This window comes from Physeter macrocephalus, chromosome 13 (assembly GCF_002837175.3).
Source record: "Physeter macrocephalus isolate SW-GA chromosome 13, ASM283717v5, whole genome shotgun sequence".
Taxonomy (NCBI): Eukaryota; Metazoa; Chordata; class Mammalia; order Artiodactyla; family Physeteridae; genus Physeter; species Physeter macrocephalus.
The window spans coordinates 81,019,067-81,038,753 of NC_041226.1; the positions used below are offsets into that span (position 1 = coordinate 81,019,067).

Consider the following 19,687-nt stretch of genomic DNA (forward strand, 5'->3'; position numbering starts at 1 on the left):
TGGCCAAGGCCGGGAAAGCCCATCTGCAAACGTCCAGGTGCCCCCAGCTCACAGCTCAGGCTGCAGACACTCGAGAAATTCTGCAACCAAAATGCCCGAGGTCTCCAGAGGCCCTGAGCCCAGTGAGCCTCTTGTTTCTTCCTGGAAATGAAAACTGGCTGGACTCCTCTTCCTGGGAAGAAAAGGGGATGTGGGGCTCAAGGGGCCAAGCCAGGAGCCCACTCAGACCCACAGGGGTTCAGCAGGTCGTGGGTGGGCTGCTGGCTCTGCCCCGCTTTCCCCGGCCTCACTGCTGCGGTGGGCGCAGAGCCGGGCCACGCCGCAGTGCATCACCCGCGTGGACCATCTCCCCTCGCCAGGCGCGGGGAATCCAGTCTCGCCCCACACGCCCAGCAGTGCAGAGACAGGGCAGCACAGAGACCAGGCGAGCCAGGCCCAGGGACCAGGCTCTGCACATCACACTGACCACCCTGCGAAAGACCAGCCCTGGCCTGGGCGCCCAGCAGGAGCGTTCTGGGACATCACCAATTCGTTCAGTCCACTGGTGTTTACTGAGCACCTACTGTGTGCCAGACACCCCTCTCCGAGCTGGACACAGAGCAGCAAACAAGCCAAGCGACCAGGCTGTCATACGTGGGAAGCGTCAGGTGTGCTCGGTGCGTGGAACACAGCACAACCCCCTCATCTCCCAGCACAAGCACTCACCCCACCGGCAGTTCCCAGGCCTCTTCCTCCAGAGCCTGGACTCTGGCTGCAGAGCCCCGGTCAGCTGAGAAGCTCGGGCCGTGTCCCACACCTGCCACTCCAGGGACGGGAGGTTCCTGGCTGGCAGACCGGCCAGGCGCCGGTGGCGCACACACCTCCCACCCAGCGTGGGCAGAGAGCCCCGGGTCCTAACCCCGCGTCCACCACACACGGCCACAGACTCACGCTCCACCTCTCTCTAAACCTCTTTTCTGTCCTAGAGAAAAGACGGGCAGATGATACTTGGCTTTTATCGTGGTTGTAAGAACAAAAACAGAGCTAGACATAAACGTCTGAAAACTATAAAATGACATTTTTTTTCTCTCTCAGAACAAAGAGCTCCTGTGCCCACAGCAGGCCCCCCGGACACGGTTCCTGACAAGGACAAGGTTGGGCCAGGACCTCCCCACACGGCTACGCAGGTCACGGTGACCGTGCCCTCAGTGCGGTCGCCTGCCCCTGGCCTCCCCCCGCCTCCCCTGCCAGCGGGCAGGCCCCGGCTCCAATCAGGAGGCTGCGATAAACAGAAGAGCACCAGCCGCCCTCCAGCCAGGGTGAGTGAACCTTGCCCCAGAGGCCTGTCGCGGCTGGGACAGAGAGCTGTCCGCGGCCACACCATGGCGGGCCTGCCGTGCCTCGTCCTTCTCAGCGCCTCCCTGGCTGGCCTTCTGCTGCCGGGGGGAAGTGGTAAGTGCCCCTCACCCTGCAGACTGCAGGAGTGGCCCGGGAGAGGAGGAGAGAGGGTGAGGGGTCAGGGCGATGCCCCTGAACTTCCACAGCGTGGAGAAAGGGTGCCCATCCCCTGTGGGAGGCTGGCACGAGAGCCTGACTTGCTGGTTTCAGCCAAGCGTATCTTAGGGCCAGGTGTGCCTCCCTGTGGGTGGAGAGTCAGACAGCAGATCACAAGACAGACAGAAACACGGGCAGAGAAGGAGGGAGAGAGACAGAGACAGAGAGGGAGGGAGAGGGGGCAGTGGCAGGCAGAGACAGAGAGAAGCCCCCTTCCTCTGCCAGACCAAACTGCGGGCACAGAGGCTAGGGAGTCACAGGCAGAGAGGAGCTACCATGGCAGGGAAGAGGATGAGAGCCAGTGCCACCACCCTCAGGCTGGCTCCGCCAGGGGGCTCTAGGCTTTCTGGGACTCCAGACCTGTCCAAGAGAAGAAGCCAGAAAGGACAGAGTGGAGGCAGCCCCGGGGGCCTGTCTGCATGTTTGCACTCTGGGTGACGTGGAAGTTCAGGGGCCCAGGCGCGTGGGAGAAGGAAAGGGTGAAAAGTGAGAAAGAGAAACAAACCGAACAGGAGGTGGGGGACCAGGTAGGGGAAGGAGGGAGAGGAGGAATGGGTGTGTAGCTTGGATTTCAAAGCAAGCGCTCCCTGGTGGAGCGGACATTTGGAGGAATGGAGGATGGGCCCACATAGAACAAATGTGGGCCTGGCCTTGCCGTGAAAACATAGGTGTCACTAAAAGAAATGGGGAATTTGGAAGGGAAAGTAATTTGAGGTAGGATCGAGTGAACACTAGGAGTTTTATACACTCTTTAAAACAACTCTAAGAAGTAGGTATCTAATTCCCACTTGCCAATATTCAGTAGTAGGTGACCAAGATGCATTTGCCACTCAAGACAGTTTGATTCTGCAGTCCTGTTTTTTAGTTTCGGACATGGGGAGTCTGGAGTTCTGATGTGAGGGCAGACATCCATCGCTGTGAGAGAGCTGAAAACACAGAGCTCACGATGGAAGTTGGGACTAGAAATACCAACTTGGAGAGTCATCTTCCTTACGGTGAGACTCTCAATTCCCCAGCAAAAAAGAGGCAGAGAGCAGGGCAGAGCGCCAAGCAAAGGACCTGAGGGCCTCCCACAGCACAGTGAAAAGCGGAAGAGGAGTGGGTGAGACCGGTTAGACCGGGCAGCTCGGCAGGGACTACTGAGGGGAGAGCGCGGAGATCCCTGATGGGGGAGATCTCTGAGTCAGGACACTTTAACTGGTAGGTCAATTTAGTTGGCTTTTTTTTTTTTTTAATGAAACAGAAGTAGAAAATTTTGTAACAAGTACTATTTTGTACAAAATAATAGTAAGCACTATTTCTTGAAACCTTTGTTTTACTCTTGTGTACTTCTGTCCTGGGACTTGAAACAAATCATACTTTTAATTGTAGATCGTGCAAAACCGTGTCACCTCCCCACCTAACGCAGAGCTGAGACCCTGAAGGGTGGGGAGGCGGGGCGGAGGGGAACAGCTGAGCCACAGGACGGAGTGGAGGGCCGGGGGAGGCAAGAGGGACCGAAGGGCGAGTTCCAGAAGGAGGGCTCGGGTCTCAGCGCGGGGCCGGGTGTGCGCATGCAGGGCGGGGCAGGTCAGTGGTGGGCGCGTGGGCCCAGGGCAGGCGTCCGACCCGTCACTCGCGGGGGCGGGGGCGGCCCGGGGACGGGACCCGCATGTGGGCGAGCACGTGACAGCCGTGTTCTCCACCACAGTGTTCCTGCCCCGGGACCAGGCCCACGGCGTCCTGCAGAGGGTCCGCAGGGCCAACTTGTTTTTGGAGGAATTCAAGAAGGGAAACCTGGAGAGGGAGTGCCTAGAGGAGGCCTGCTCGTATGAGGAGGCCCGCGAGGTCTTCGAGGACACGGAGAAGACGGTAAGGGGCGGCGCGGCCAGGACGCACTTACAGGGTTGCGGGGGCTTCTGAAGCGCTGTCAGGTCCACCGTAAAACTCAAAATGTTTATCTAAGAACGCGCTGTAGGCCTCGGCAGTGCACAAGGCTCCCGGGCCCGGGCTCTTCGCCCAGACGCCCAGCCGCCGCCATACTCGCCAACGGGTTCCGATCCTGAGACCTAAGGGTGAGTCGGTGCGCAGGCGCAGCACGAACGCGGCCTCGTGGCCCCGTTCTGCGCCTGCGCAGCAGCGATAGCACCGGCGGGGGGGGGGGGGGGGCGCGGCGGCGCCGGCGCCGGCGGCCCCAAAGCATCCGCCCCTCCCCCAGAAGAGGCGGGGCCTCCGATGCTGCCCCGGAAGTCTCTGAGGTCCGTTAGGCGCCTCGCGTCGTGCTGTCGTCTGGCACCTTGCGTCAGGCGGTAGGGCGGCTTGGCTGCGGTGCAGGGGCCGAGGTGGAGGTGGACGGACGCGAGCTAAAACTGAGCAACCGCGAGCTGAAGACTCCTGAAGGCTGAGGAGAAAGTGGCGGAGAAGGAGGCCAAGCAGGAGCCCATGAGAGACAGCCTGGCCACAGATGGCGGACCTGTCCACACCTCGGACAGCGGGCCCGTCCACACCACGGGCCCACAGTGGAGCGTCCAGCGGAGTCTGGTGCTGGGGGACCCGTGCCACACAGGCTCAAGTAGACTCCCGCCTGCTCGCGACAGCCTGGACACCACCGGCCTGGCTCACCTTAAAGGTGGCAGAAGAGTGCCCTTGGAGGCAAGTCATGGATGAGTGGAGAAACGTTAAGTCGGAAGAAGAATTTACTCAAGTCTATAGCAGACTGCCTTGTGGAGTCCAGAGAATCCTGGGAAAACCGAGGAGCAGAGCTGAGAGTCCCTCAGCTCCACAGACTTGCATTACTGTCTTCTTCCTTCCATGGGCACCTCATTAACCCTTTGGCCGAAAGGCGAGGAAAGGCGGTATCATCGGAGATTCTGACTCCAGCCAGAGTGACTTTGTGAGGAAGAAGTGTATCCTGCACGCCAAGATGATCATGTGTAGAAGAAGTTTCTAGGAAGAGTTGGGGTTCCTAGATGAACTTCCCATGCTGAATGCCGCTTCACGGGGAGCTGTGACCAAGCTTCCCATCACCTAGCACAGCAAGCTGGACATGAACTTACGTGTAAGAACTGCTCCAGAACTCCAACTGTAAAATGCAGGTAGTTGGTGGCATTGACTGCGTTTGTGATGTTGGATGCCAGTTCCAGACTGTTTGACTCGAACTCACCACTCATGAGTTTTACCTGGCCGATTATGATCTCATGAAATCATGGATATCATATCAGGGATGCTGAACATGTTACAGGCAGTTACAAGACCACCCACCATCCAGTCAGCCCAGCAGGCCAAACCCATGAGATGGACTCCACCCCACCCTTCTGGAGAATCAGCACAATAGAAGGGCTCAAGAAAAACCTGGGTGTGAAGCTACCGGAAACTAACCTCTTCAGAACGGAAGAGACTGAAAAAATTATTGATCACATCTGTGTCGCAAAAACTGCTGAATGTCCTCCACCTCAGACCAGACCACAGGCAGACTCCTTGCTAAGCTTGTCAGAGTCACTGAAAGTGGCTTGCAGCAGCGACCCACTTATCGGTGATTGCCCACAGATAACGGCCAGACAGACTGCTCTGGGTCTCACTGAGCAGGTTGAGCTGCTTGTCATGAGGAGGGAAGTGTGCAGTGCTTACACTGGGTTAAATAGTCCCATACAGCAGCCAGAGGCTTTTAAACAACAGGCCAGAGCCACCAACGAGGATGATGTTCATAGATGAAAACTTCTATACCTCCTGGAATCCAGGCTGCCCGCCCATCTGGCTGTGGCATGGACATTGGCTGCATCACCATGTTTCTCAGTCTACGGTAACATCAAGGAAGTACTTCTGTTTCCTGCCATGAAACCTGAAGGTAAGGAGAATGTGGCAACCACTGATACACTGAAAAGCACAATAGTTGGCACTTCTGTCTAGAAAATAATAATTGGTAAGTTGTATGACTCAGACATCTTTGCATTCCTGCAAAAGGTCAAGGTCTGCACGGGAATTCTTGTGTTGCTATCCATTTGACTACCATAGTTCATTTCAGCCACCAGAAGAGAGAAGAAGAATTAAGAATTCATTTTTACTCCTTGTTACCAAGTGAACAATTTATCTCTTTTAAAAAGTTATTCATAATTTCAGGAACTGTTTTTATTTTTAAATATTCCTTTAATTCACATACACTGAACAGTTTTTTTAAATAATAAAAATAATTGTAGTGCCAAGTTCATGTTCTGCCTTTTTCCTCAGCATCCTTTCCCAAACACTCTTCCTTACTTCCTTAGAACTACCATACTTATAATTTTAAAGAGCTAAGTTGTTTGTTTGTTTATTTTGGCCATGCTGCACAGTTTGTGGGATCTTAGTTCCCCAAACAGGGATTGAACCACACACTCAGCAGTGAAAGTTCAGAGTCCTAACCACCGGACCGCCAGGGAATTCTCTAAATAATCCACGTGTCAAAGAAGAAGTCTCAAGGGAAGCTAGAAAATACTTTCAGGACTTCCCTGGTGGTCCAGTGGTAAAGAATCCGCCTTCCAGTGCAGGGGACGTGGATTCGATCCCTGGTTGGGGAACTAAGGTCCCACATGCTACGGGCCAGCTAAGCCCACACGCCACAACTACTGAGCCCACGCGCCTCAACTAGAGAGCCCACGTGCTGTAAACTACAGAGCCCACATGCTCTGGAGCCCGTGCGCCACAACTAGAGAGAGAAAACCCACACGACACAACTAGAGAGAAGCCTGCGCACCACAACGAAAGATCCCGCGTGCTGTGACAAGGATCCTGCGTGCCGCAAGTAAGACCCAATACAGCCAAAAATAAAAATATATATAAATAAATAAAATTTTTGAAAAAAGAAAAGAAAATACTCTCAGCTGAACAAAAATGAATGTATAACATACAAAATCTGTGGGATGCAGCTAAACAGTGCTTATTGGGAAATTTATAGCATGAAATGTTTTTATAGGGAAAGAAGTTCTCAAATTGATAATCTAAGCTTCCACCTTAAGACACACACGCACAAAAAAGGCAAAGTAAACCCAAAAGAGGAGAAATCAATAAAATTGAAGACGTGAAATATAGAGAAAATCAGTAAAACTGATAAAATTGACAAAAAAGAGCACATGAATTGTATCAGGAATGAAAGAAGAAATATTACTACAGACCCTGCATATGTTAAAAGGATAATAAGAGAATACTATGAACAACTCCATGCACAAATTTGGATGGAATTTTACAATTTGGATGAAATGGACCAGTTCCTCAAAACCATGAATTACCAAAACACATAGTACGACAGAGATATCTGCAAATTCAACTTCTTAGTTAAAAACCTTCTGTAAAGGAAATGTCCAGGTCCACATTGTGTCACTGGTGAGTTTTACCAAACATTTAAAGAAGAAGTAACACCAATTCTGTGTAATCTCTTCTAGAAACGAAAAGGGAACACTTGTAAGTTTGTTTTCTATCGGCATTACCCTGATGCCAAAACCCACAAAAACAGAAGAAAGAGAAAAAGAGGGAAGGAGGGAGGGAGGAAGGTAGAAAGAAAGCTATATAACAACATTTCTCATGAACCTCTTATAAAAATTCTCAACAAATTATTAGCAAATTGAATAAAGCAATATATGTTAAAAAAGAAGAATACACAGTGACCAAGTGGGTTTATCTGGGGCACACAAGGCTGGCTCAGTATTTGAAAATCGGTAGTGTGCTCCACCAGTTTAAAGAAGAAAAAATCCACATAATCATATCAACCGATAGAGAAAAAGCACCTGAAAAGATGCAACATCCATTCATGATAAAAACCTTTCAGTGATTTCCCTGGTGGTCCAGTGAGTAAGACTGTGTGCTTCCAACGCAGGGGGCAGGGGTTTGATCCCTGGTAGGGTTATGAGATCCTGCATGCATGCCACAACTAAAAGATCCCACATGCCTCAACGAAGACCCAGAGCAGCCAAAAATAAATATTTTAAAATAAATATTTTAAAATAAGTAAATAAAACAATTATTTTTTAAAAACCTTTCAGCAAACTACAATTAAAAGGGAACTTCTTCAACATGATAAAGATTATCAACAAGGAACCTACAACTGATATCGTGGTGAAAACTGAATGCTTTCCCTCTAATACTGGGAAAAAGGCAAGGATGTCCATTTCTAATACTCCCAATTCAGCATTGTACTGGAAACCCTAGCCATAAGGAAGGTTTAACAATAAGCTAAGATAAAGAAATAAGACTCCCTATTTGCAAGTAACATGATTATCTACATAGAAAATCCCATGGAATCTGGAAAAAATACTCCTAAAATGTATGTGTCTAGCGAAGTCACAGAATACAAGGTCAGCACACAAATATTAATTGTATTTCTGTGTAGTAGTAATGTGCAGTTAGAAACAAAAAAATTAATGCCACTTACTGTTGCTCCAAAGAAAAATATCTATGTGTAATCTAATAAAACATGTACACGACCTGTATGCTGAAATCTGCAAAACGCTAACGAAAGGAAGAGGACCTAAATAAATAGACATAGAATGTTCATGGTTTGAAAGACTTAACATATTAAAATATTGACTCTTCCCAATTTGATATATAGATTTAATGCAGTGCCAAACTTCCATCAGATAAAGACAAGTTGATTCAATATTTGTAATATGGAAAAACAAAGGAATTAGAATAGCTAAAACAATTTTGAGAAAGAAGATAAAATTGGAGGAATCACACTACCTGATTCACCTTTGTTAGGTGAATGGATAAACAAACCGTGGTACGTCGCACAGTGGAACACTGCTCATCAGTAAAAGAGAACAAACTATCGACATGCACAGTAACTTGAATGAATTTCTGTTTCAGAGGCACTATGCTGAATGAAGGAAGCTAGTTTCACAAGGTTATATCACGTATGAGTCCATTTACAGGACATTCTCAAGAAGTCATAACTATAGTGATGCAGAGCAGACTCATGCTGGGCATTCGGAGCGGGGGTGGCCAGTGGCTGACAGGGTTGGGGGAGATGGAGCTGGTCTGCGTCTCGGTTGTGGCGGTGATTATACAAATCTACTTTTATAGAATTGTACACCAAAAAAAAGTCTGTTTTACTGTATGATAAATTTTTAAATAAAAAATTTAAAAGACAGTGTAGTCATTCCTTAGGCCTTCTGTAACAAAGCACCACAAATTGGGTGTGTTAAAACAACAGAAATTTACTCTCTCACAGTTCTGGAGACCACAGGTCGAAATCAAAGTGTCACCAGGCTTGGTTCCTTCTGGAAGGTCTGAGGAAGGATCTGTTCCATCCTCTCCCCCAGCTTCTGGGGGCGACCAGCAGCCCTTGCTGTTCCTTGGCCAGTAGATACATCACTCCACTCTCTGCCTGCACCTTCACACAGCCTTCTCTCTGTGTGGCCTGTGTGATATTTTATGTCTCTTATAAGGACACTCTCATTGATTGGGGGTCCACCCTAATCCAGTACGAGCTGTTCTCGATCCATAACTTAATTACATCTGCAAAGACCCTCTTTCCATTAAGGTCAAATTCTGAGGTTGCACCTAAGTTGGGGCCAGGGAGTAGGGGAGACACTAATTAACCTACTATAGATAGAAAAAAAATGTTTTAAGACTACGAACATTTCTTTTCAGTGTTACATAGGCTCTTGATGCCCTATTTTAAGCTAATTACCAATTATCTTTTTTTTCAAGTAACATATGATTATTCTGCAAGCATCTGATCCTGTTTTGAATCTTTGACCCAGGTATCTTAATGTAAAACCACTTATTGATTGGCTTGGGGATAGCAAATAGAGCAAACCATTTTTGGTACAATCCGTTTCTTGGTAATTAATTTGAAAATAAATTTTCAATATTTAACAAAGTTGTGCAATTAAGATGATCGAGCATGGCATCTGGGAAACATTTTGTAATATTAAATGATTCATATTAATCTTAAATTGATATATATGTAGGTCTAGATGTAATATGTGTGAAGTATAACACTGATTCTTCATATAAAAGCTTGGATATAGGTATTGATTTAAGAGATAGTAAAAAATTATATGATAATGTATATGATGAAATTAAAATATTTTGTCTTAGCAATTACAATTATTTGTCATTATGAATTTATTACAGTGTTTGAATGTGATACATAAATTTACGGTTTGCTTCTGAATCTAAGCAATTACTTTAGCAATTTTACTTCAGTTGCTGTTGTCTCAGCACAGTTTCTCCAAACTGAGATTAGTGAAAAACAAACAAATAAAACCTATATAGAAACTTTTGTGGTTCAAGAAAAGTAATCTAATTTCGAATTAACAGTTGAAGCAAATAATGTGAAAATCTTGATTGTGATCATATTGTTAGTAATTTTGCTAGGATGAAAGTTAGAAAAGTACATTTAATATTACAAAATGTTTCCTAGATGCCATGTTCAACTGTGTGAGCCGGCAAGAAAATGGACGCCAGGCCGTATTGGGATATGATCATTTATTACACAAACATGTATTTAAAAAAAAGATGAATGAAGCCACAGCTTTACAAATGCAGGAGATCTGAAAAAATTCCCTTTTAGATTGAATAGTTCTAGAGCATTTTGTTCCAGAAAATGACCTCTGTTTGGGAAATAGCCTATTCACTTGAGTTACTAGATTGTGGCTGTTATTGGTGTAAAATGTCTCTTTTCCATAATGCATTTAAAATTTTTTTTCCCTTTTAGAATGAATTCTGGAATATATACAAAGGTGAGATGTTTTCTATTTCAGTCTTGAGTGAGAGGGGTTCATCGGGGTATTTAAATTGGGAGAGATTGTATTCAAATTTTGAAGATGTTTCCTGAATTTCCTTTCTGCTCTTGTTTAAATTTTACTTATCTGAGACTTTTCCCCTCTGAGTGTTTCCATAATAGTTATCGTAAAATAGTTTTTTATAGTAGCTTTATACTAATTCTAGTTTTGTTACTTATATACATTTAAATGGGTTCATTCCCATTTGAGGATACCAAATTCCATGATAATTTTTTTACACCCAAGTATATTAGGTAGAAACAAAAAATAAGAGTCTGAAACACTGGGTCCTCTCGTAAGGTAACCACCTTGATTTAATGCTTATAGCGTCTGAAATGGTATTTATCATAACTAATGTTTTCATTCTGGTAACAGTATTCAGGTTTCTCAAAATGTCAATTGGACCTATCTCTAAATTATATTGTACAAATGCCCCAAGAAATGTGAAGTCCCATGTTAGTGCTGTACAGGAGCTTTTCATTCTCCTTTTACACCCAAACCATTGGAAATAGGAACCCTCTTGTCGATGCCCAGCCCAGAAACAAGTGTCCAGCAATCACTTATCCTCCTTCCTTCCAGCTGACCCCATGGGGTCACCAGCACAGGGCTCCTCTCCGTGATGGAAAAACGTTGTCAGTGATTGTAAAAACACTGTCAGAGGTCTCAGCAAAAATTGGAAAGCTCAGTCAGCAATCCAGCTAGATAGAGGCCTCACGTGCACGTAGCCACAAAGCTGGGGGGGCGGGGGGGAAGGGCAGTGGTAACGAAGTCCAGACAGGACAACTTGTTTACAAGAAAACAGGAAGAATCCCAGGTTCATTCAAGTTAGCTGAGAACTGGGCGCCAGAATCAACACAGCAAAATCGTTTCCACGATGAGGGGAATTGCCTGCAAGCTGTGGTTTCCAAATGTTTTCTTCGCAGATGGTGACCAGTGTGAAAGCCGTCCTTGCCTGAATCAGGGCAAATGTAAAGATGGCCTCGGGGAATACACATGCACCTGTCTGGAAGGATTTGAAGGCAAAAACTGTGAATTACGTGAGTTCCTCTTCTTGGTGTACCTTCAGGTCAGAGCCCCCTGCGGAGGCCAGGTGGGAATGCGGGAAGAAGCTAGAGGCCCAGGGAAACCCTCTCCGGTCACGTGGGGTTCAGCGTGTGCTCCGAGGGGCTGTGCCGCTGCAGGCAGCAGCGGAACATGAGTCAGAGCCCCCAGTGTGGAGGACGGGATCCCGGGCACTCCTCTGCCTCTCTGAGGAGCGGCTGTGGAACGAACGTTCCCGAAGGGTGGGGCCCCTTCACGTGGAAACGAGAACCGATGTTTCTTTCCTCGGAGGAGGATGTTTCTCCTGCTTCTCAGGATCCTGGAAATTCGTGCAAATGTCAGTGCTGAATGCTTGGGATTGTCCACTTATAAAAATTTGGTACAATTCATTCTACATGGAAAAATCACTGAGTTTTCCTAATACAGTGATTAATTTTTAATAAAAATTAGGTTGGTATTAGGCCAGTTTTCCCTGAGGAGAAAGATTCAAGCTTCTTTTTTAATTTCTTGACCTGTAATCTTTAGAGCGTGCTCTTCGACGGGATGCTTCTGAGTTTCCCCAGTGCGAGTATCAGTCGTGCACCCTTCCACCCACCGTCCCGAGCTGCTTCCCCAAATACCGTTTGGCTGACGCGGGGGCTGTCAGGAATGTTTTCTAAAGTTTCTTTAATGTTTGCCCCGTAACTATTCTTTCATCAAAACCCAGTGGCGAAATGCAAAGTCAGCTGCCAGGGCGGCATGACTGATGAGTCTGGGGTCTGATGTCCGGTGCACGCTGGCGGGGGTGACGCTGGCACAGTCCGGTGGTGAGGTCCCCTGTGCCCGGCGCCTCGCGGGACCTGGACGGCTCTCCTGGGGGCTGGGTGGCCTCCACCCCTTTACAAGTGACGTGACAGGCCGTGGGGTTTAAATAACGTGCCCAGATCACACAGAGACCAATGGCCAGCTGGGAGCCGGCCTGAGTCCGGGACGTGGCTGCCAGCCCTCCTTCCCACCGCACGGGAGCCAGACCCCCGCCTGGGGATGGACCCCAGGTCCTTTATGCCACGGGGGACCGAGACCTCAGAGCGTACGCGTGGCAGCTCCCGGCTCGGCCCGAGCTCCCACCTCGCCGGCCAGCGCCGCCACGCCCTTCTTAGGGCTGAACTTGAGACCCTCCAGCCTCCAGGCCTTCCCTGGGCTTGTGCGGGCTCCCTGGCCCCCGGGGCCCCACGTGGGCGGGGGAGGGGCCTGCCCGGAGCGACGGCTGGTGGGCACCGTGGCACCGGCGGGGGCCGGCACGTCCCGGGCCGCGCCCTCAGCTTCCCGGCTTTTCCGCAGCCACGCGTGAGCTCTGCAGCCTGGACAACGGGGGCTGCGACCAGTTCTGCAGGGAGGAGCGGAGCGTGGTGCTGTGCTCCTGCGCCAGCGGGTACCACCTGGGCGACGACGGCAAGTCCTGCGTCTCCACAGGTAGGAGGGGCGCAGGCTGGGCTCCCGGTGGGGCTCGTGGTTTGGAGACAGACCCACTGTTTCTGTGAACCGCCTGAGAAACGCGCCAGTGATATCAGCTCTCCTGGGGGCACGTGTAGTGTGAGGGTAACGCGTGGAGGTCCCTTTGCCCAGCGCCCGGCTCGCAGCGAGTCCCAGATGGCCACTTTGCAGCTGCCACGATGGCGTCCCCGTCCCTCTCGGAAGGGCGGGGGCTTGGGAGGCTGGAGTCACAAGGGCCGGAGCCGTGGGCCGACCAAGGAGCCGGGGAGGGGGTGCAGGGGCCGGAAGGGGAACCCAGGGCCCTCCAGCACTGTTTTGGGTTGCGTGGGTCCCGATGTTAACGGAATTTTTTTTCCTTGATAAAAGCCAGATGCCATGCATCTGGCCCAGAAGCTCACGGAGGGCTGAGTGAGGGCCTGGGTCCTGGGGGTGGGAGAGGCCCCGTCTCACACCCTGTGGGGAGTCCTGCCTGACCGGGACTCCTCTGCTGCGGGGCGGGGGCCGGCCACGCCCCTCTCAACTCGGGCTCCTTCTTGGGGTGACCCCAGCTCCTCCTCCAGCAGGCCCCAGCTGGCCCGCAGCCTTGGCATTACCTGGGGTGGTGAGGAATGCAGAGTCCCGGGCCCACTGCAGAGGTGGGCATATTCCAGGGCAGCGGCAACTGTGTAAAATTAAATCTCTCAACGGGTAGAGGACAGTGAGATTTACATTTCTATTGGTAATGAGATTTTAAACTTAAGCTGGTCCAAAAAATATTTTAATTGAAGTCGTTGCTTGACATGCTTGCAAAATTTTTTTAATTCCAGGAATAATTACAGATCAATTTAAAATAAAGTTTGATGTTTGACAATAAAATCAGGTAAACTACTTCCTGGTGCAGAAAGTTCTGTTCTAAGTCACGGACGAGCTGATGCAGAATTTCAAGGGGGCGGTGATGACAACTGTTAAGGCCTAGGCGGCTGGCGAGGGAAGAGCTCTCCTCCCACGAGCGAGCGAGCGCATTCCCAGTCCACTTGCGGGCCCTGCGGGGCAAGCGCCACCCAGAACACACACGGGGGACCCGCCTCAGCCCTGCGGCCCCCAGCTCCCCCGCCTCTGTCCTGCTTCGCCCCCGCTCCGCCTCGGGTCCCCAGTTGGCAAGGACACGAAAGGACGCTTTTGGCATTTCCGGGCCCCTCCGCTTGCTTGGCGCCGGTAAGGGTGGCTGCCAGCCTCCAGCCGTGGCCTTGCAAAGCTCCGCATACGCTGCTCGTCCTGCCCAGAACGCTTCTGTTTCTTCAGCGTTTCATTAGGAAATGTTTCCAACACGCAGCGGGGCTAAGAGAACTTTGGGGGTTGAGCGCCCCAGCCCCCTTTCTGCCATCCTGGTCTCCACGCACCAGTCGTGTCCCCCGCAGCCCCACGGTCCTCCGCCCAGCCACAGCCCCCCGACTTCTGCAGGTGTCCCAGTAGACGGCAGAGCCCGTTCCACGCGTCCGCACGCCGGCCGGCCGGAGGCCAGGGCTCCCACCCGTAGCCCGGCCCCTAGCAGGACACAGGGCACCCCGCTCCCCAGAGGCCCCTCTCGGCCCCCTTCCCCGGGGCACACTCCTGCGGCTCCTCCTCCGACTGGCCTGCGTGGGCGCTGCGGGGAGGCCTCCGCGAGGCTGAGGCCCGACCGCCCTTCTTCCAGAGCCCTTCCCCTGCGGGAAGCTCACGCGGGAACGCAGCAGGCGGTCGGCCGCCCACGGCAGCGGGGAGGCCCGCGAAGCAGGCGCGCCGGAGCGGTACGACCGCGGAGAGCTGGGCCCCACCGAGAGCTGCCTCGACCTGCTGGGCCTCAACGGGACCGAGCCCAGCCCCAAGGAGGACGAGCGCCACCTGGTCCGGATCGTGGGCGGGAGGGACTGCGAAGAGGGGGAGTGCCCCTGGCAGGTAAGTGCGCGGGCTCAGCGCCGCTCAGCTGGGGGGGCCCACGCGGGCCTGCAGCAGGCTTGGGCGGGCAGCGGCGGAAGGGGCCGAGGTCGGAGAGGCCGGGCCTCCGCCCCCGCCCCCGCCCGGCCGCCCCGCCCCCGCCCCCGCCCGGCCGCCCCGCCCGCCCAGGCAGAGAGGGGCTCCCGCTCGGGGTAGCGCGGGTCCGCGGGCGGAGGGCGGCTCCCCTGAGGCCTCTGCTTGCTCTTTGGTCCGACGGGAGGCGGAAAGAGTTGCTCTCCTTGTTTCATTTCTAATTTGGTAGATTTTTTTATACCCAAACACCCAAGTCCTAACGAGGCGGACGGTACCTTAGCAAAAAGTATATCCATTTGTTTTCAAAGGTAAAAACTCACTCTTTGGTTGTTGATTTGGACTAAAGTTGCCAGACTTAGCAAATGAAACACAGGTTTCCACTTAAATTTGAATTTCAGATAAACAATAAATAACTTTTAAGGTGAGTATGTCCCAAATATCACACGGGACACACACTGAAAATGATTTGCTATTTGCTTGAGTCACCTTTAACTGGGGGCCTCTGTTCTATCCAGAAGCCTCCCTTGGACTTTAAGTTTTTAGTGTCCAAAGCCAAAATGCCTTCTCCTACCAGTAATATTCCCCGAGCTGCCGACAACCCTTAGGAATGACGTCAGCTGGCCCCCACTGGCTACAAGGCCGGTGTGCGTTTATCTGAATTATCACGAGCCCGAGCAAGGACACGCCAAAACCTAGTCACCATCCGCGCAGAGCGTGTCGCAGGTCAGGGCTGCCTGGGTGTTGTGCGTGTGGGTCTGAAAGCGCCAGGGCCTCTTCTCTCACGTGTGGCATCACGACCTAGAAAGGGAGGCGAGCCCCCCGCCAAATCCCCACAATTCTAGTTGCTGCGTGAGAGGGCCAGGAACGCGGTACCCGTGGAGCATGTGAATTCCCACTGGGAAAGGAGGGCAGCTCCCCACAGGGCGGGGGCGGACACGGGGCTCCGAGAGGGGCCCGCATGGGGCTGTCTGGGGAGCGAGCAGGAGGAGCCTCGCGGGAGGGCCCCCAGACTTGGCCAGTTGCCTCGTGTCCGTGTCCAGGGAGGACGGTCAGTGTCCCGAGTCTTAGGAAGGCTGACCCTCCTCACCTGTCACGCAAGTGGGGTTGTGAGGTGATAAATTTGCAAAAACAAAAACAAAACCTCACGACTTCACGCTAGTCATGAAGGTCCTCCAAAGTCCTTCTAGAACTTGACATTGTTAAGAGTTTCTTTAACCTGCACCCTCTCAACCCACGGCTGTTGCTTACTTAAAGAAGGGCAAGTCCCCAGAGAAGGGAAAGCAGAAAACGCGCCCTCCGCACTTGCCGGCCCAGTTCTTCGGGGAAAAGGAAAATAGGGGAAGGGTCTGTGCTCTCGCTCGCCCGGTCGGCACCCCATCCCGGTGGAGCGCTCCCCGCCCCACGTCCTGTCAGGAGCGGCCACGTGGATCCCAGGAACCGGCCTTGAATGGTAGTACCCGCAGCCGCGGGCGGGGGGTCCGGACGGTGGAAGCGTCCCCGGGCCCGGCGTAGCAAGTGTCTCGTCCAGGGCCTGGTGTCTGCCTGGTCTGGGGCCTAATTCACGCCAGAGACAGCAGACAGCAGTTCTTCTGCACACAGAGCTGCAGAGGGGCCTTCCGGAGCCGGGAGATACAGACGGGTAGGGCCTGGCCGGGCGAGTCTGGAGTCTGGGTGGGGAGAACCCCCTCAGCCGTAGCGCTGGGCCCCTGGCAGGGCCGCGGGGTCCACGGGGGGCCCGGCCCGAGAACGGGCGGCGCTGGGCGGCACGGCCCCTGGGGGTGGGCGCGGGCGTGCGCTGGCCTGGTCCTCGTTCCAGCCCGGAGACCCCACGAGTCCTCCCGGGGGGCAGGCCCGCTGCGGTGGGGAGACGGGGAGGAGGCTTGGGCTAAAGGTCTCAAAGCCAGGCTCCACCTGGCGCCTCTGGCCCCCCCGTCGCAGGCTCTGCTCGTCAACGAGGAGAACGAGGGCTTCTGCGGGGGCACCATCCTGAGTGAGTTCTGCGTCCTCACCGCGGCGCACTGTCTCCTGCAGGCCAGGCGGTTCACGGTGAGGGTAGGTGAGTGCCGCTCACACCCTGGGGGCCCCCCGGGTTCAGAGGCACTGGGACTGATAGGCCGGCCGGAAGCGCTAGTTCAAATACCGAGGTCCCGAGGGGGAGAGGGAGGCCGGGGGAGGAGGGGCGCCCCTGCCCCTGCGCGCAGGGCCCGCAGTGCCCTCTCCTCCAGGAAGCCCCCCGGAGCCCCCAGCCGTCTGAGCAGCCGGCACCGCTGCCCCCACATGTGCATCTGGGGGACTCTTTCCTGACGTCCCCTTCTCACCACACCCTAGAGCTGCTCCATGACAATCCAGCGCAAGCCGCGTGCCCGAGCCACGGCCCTAAGGTCTAGCCTCCTAGTTACATTACGTCTCCTAGTATACGTTTTAAAAGTCCACAGGTGATACTCATTTCGGTAACACACCTCATTACCCGGTATAGCCAAAAGAGTGTCGGTTCGACCTGTAATCGGCTTGTAAAGTACTCTTGAGGTATTTTGAGTTATTTTTTCATCCTGAGATTTGGCACGTGTGGGTCCTGATCAGTGCCCACTTGGCCCCGTGGCTGGCGGTAGGTCTGGCGGGTCAGACCTGGCGCCCAGCCCCACCCGCGGGCAGACCAGGGGAGGGTGGCCGCTGCCCCCGGCGGGGAAGCCGAGGCTGTCACACTGGGCTCGCTCCAGTCGCCTGTATCTCACATTGCCTAGTGACCACGTGCCAATCTCTAAGCAGAAAAAAAATGGAACTGCTTTAAAGCGTCAGTGACGTGCAGGGCCTGGCGGCCCCCAGCTGACGGCCACGTCCCCGTCCGCAGGCGACCGGAACACGGAGAAGGAGGAGGGCAACGAGATGGCCCACGAGGTGGAGGTGACCGTGAGGCACAGCCGGTTCGTCAGGGAGACGTACGACTTCGACATCGCGCTGCTGCGGCTCAAGACGCCCATCCAGTTCCGCAGGAACGTGGCGCCCGCCTGCCTGCCGGAGAAGGACTGGGCCGAGGCCACGCTGATGGCGCAGAAGACGGGTGTCGTCAGCGGCTTCGGGCGCACGCACGAGCGGGGCCGCCTGTCGTCCACGCTCAAGATGCTGGAGGTGCCCTACGTGGACAGGAACACCTGCAAGCTGTCCAGCGGCTTCACCATCACCGCCAACATGTTCTGCGCCGGCTACGATGCGCAGCCCGAGGACGCCTGCCAGGGCGACAGCGGCGGCCCCCACGTCACCCGCTTCAGGGACACCTACTTCGTCACTGGCATCGTCAGCTGGGGCGAAGGGTGCGCGCGGAAGGGGAAGTACGGCGTCTACACCAAGGTCACCAACTTCCTCAAGTGGATTGACAAGTCCATGAAAGCCGGGCTGGGGGCGGGCCGGGGCCCCCAGTGAAGCCCCCCACCCCCCGCAGCCCCTGCCCCTCCTCCCTCTCAGCACTGGGGCTCTGAGCCGCCTCCCCCGCTGCCGTGATTAGAGCCGGGCCCGTTCCTTATCGTGCTTCCGTCCTTGCCTCACCGAAGTGGGAATGAAGGTCCATGTGGAGCCCGGGACCCTGCCTTCCCGTCGCCAGCTGGGAGGTTTCAGGGTTCGGGAAGTGCTACGCACATAGGGTGGGCCAGGGCTCCCAGACCAAGTCTTAAAACCGAGGGGCCTCTTCTGTTCACAGCGCGTTTCTCTGTCCTGGAGGCCGCCAGCTGCCCCCCGGCTGCTCGCAACACTGCTGAGTAAACCAGCGGGGTTCGGGGAGCGCAGGGGCGCCGGGGCCAGCCCCCCTCCCCGGCGTCGGCGTCGGGTGGGGCTTCCCCGCGCGCGCCCTCCCAGGAGATGCAGGCTCCCTGGGAAGGCAGGGCCCAGAGGGCTCGTCGGCAGGGACATTTTAATGTTGACCTAAAGACCGGCTCTCCACGTGGCCTCACGGCCGCGTCCCCGGGGCCCCCGCCGCACGGGCTCCGGAGCCACGGGCACGCCCCGCGGGTGTGACTGTCGCCAGGCCGGGGCTCTGGAGTCTGCCTCTAGGCCACAGCCCAGAGCACGAACCCAGCTCTGGCTAGCCCCTGCTGCCCCCCTGCTACCCTCCTTGCGAGGTGTGTGCTGGGGGGCTGCAGGAGGGCCGCCCCTCCTCCAGTGGTCACGGCCCAGGTCGAGCCCTCCCGTCCGCACCGGCTCCAGGCCCTCAAGCCAAACGGCCAGGAAAACCAGACACGCTTCTAGAAAAAGCAGTCACCTCAGACGGGACCTGCCGTGTTTCCCGGTACCCTTTGCATTTTGCGTAACTCGGCTAAGCAAACTTTCAAAGTTCCAGTACGAGAGCCCCCAAGGTCACTGGCTGGGCAGTTGCGTAAACAGGAGAGCTGCACGTTTGCAAAACTCAACGCAAACGGGCTTCCCAGAAACGGTCAAGCCAGAGGGTCCGCTTCTGCGCGTCCCGCCTTGACCTCCTCAAAGGGAACCGCCCCGCAGAGAAGGCCTCGGACGGCCAGGCCCTGCGTGCTGGGGACGGGGGTCTCTGATCAGAGCAAACCTGGATGGACTGTCAGCCCACAGGTTGCCTGGGGTCCGGAGAGAGCTCTGGGGGAGCCCTCCTTCCCGCCAGGCTTGCATCTGTCACCAGCGGGGCCGAGCCCACAGGTCAGAGAGAAAGGGGAGCTGGGCACCCGGGAGCGGAGGGCAGAGGAGTCCCCACCGCCCGAGGCGCTGAACCTTCCCCGTTGGGAAACAGAGCTGGACTCAGTGAGGTTCCAGAGGGCCGCTCGTCTGGGTCGCACGGATGCTGGTTCCCTGGGCCCTGGGACCACCTGCCTCAAAGCTCGTCTCCAGGTGGACCTGAATGGGCACAGTGGGCCCCGCTCCACTGCATGTCCCCTAGAAAGTCCTCCGGGGGCAGACGTGAGCAG

General features: G+C 54.1%; 1 protein-coding gene and 1 pseudogene across 1 annotated transcript; both read left to right on the top strand.

The window, feature by feature from the left end:
* Window positions 1–1,297: 1,297 nt before the first annotated feature.
* On the top strand, window positions 1,298–18,196 carry F10 (coagulation factor X). The gene is made up of 8 exons (XM_024117463.1): window positions 1,298–1,431; window positions 3,224–3,384; window positions 10,202–10,226; window positions 11,192–11,305; window positions 12,630–12,761; window positions 14,455–14,696; window positions 16,707–16,824; window positions 17,617–18,196. The coding sequence occupies exons 1-8, from the start codon at window positions 1,362–1,364 to the stop codon at window positions 18,183–18,185; spliced, it is 1,431 nt and encodes a 476-aa protein (XP_023973231.1). The 5' UTR covers window positions 1,298–1,361; the 3' UTR covers window positions 18,186–18,196.
* LOC112061847 (lysine--tRNA ligase-like) lies at window positions 3,955–5,418 on the top strand (annotated as a pseudogene).
* Window positions 18,197–19,687: the final 1,491 nt, after the last annotated feature.

Coding starts and splice junctions, on each gene's coding strand:
- F10 (XM_024117463.1), top strand. CDS start 1,362: ATGGCGGGCCTGCCGTGCCTCGTCCTTCTCAGCGCCTCCCTGGCTGGC. Junction 1,432..3,223: donor TCTGCTGCCGGGGGGAAGTG/GTAAGTGCCCCT, acceptor TCTCCACCACAG/TGTTCCTGCCCCGGGACCAG. Junction 3,385..10,201: donor TCGAGGACACGGAGAAGACG/GTAAGGGGCGGC, acceptor TTTCCCTTTTAG/AATGAATTCTGGAATATATA.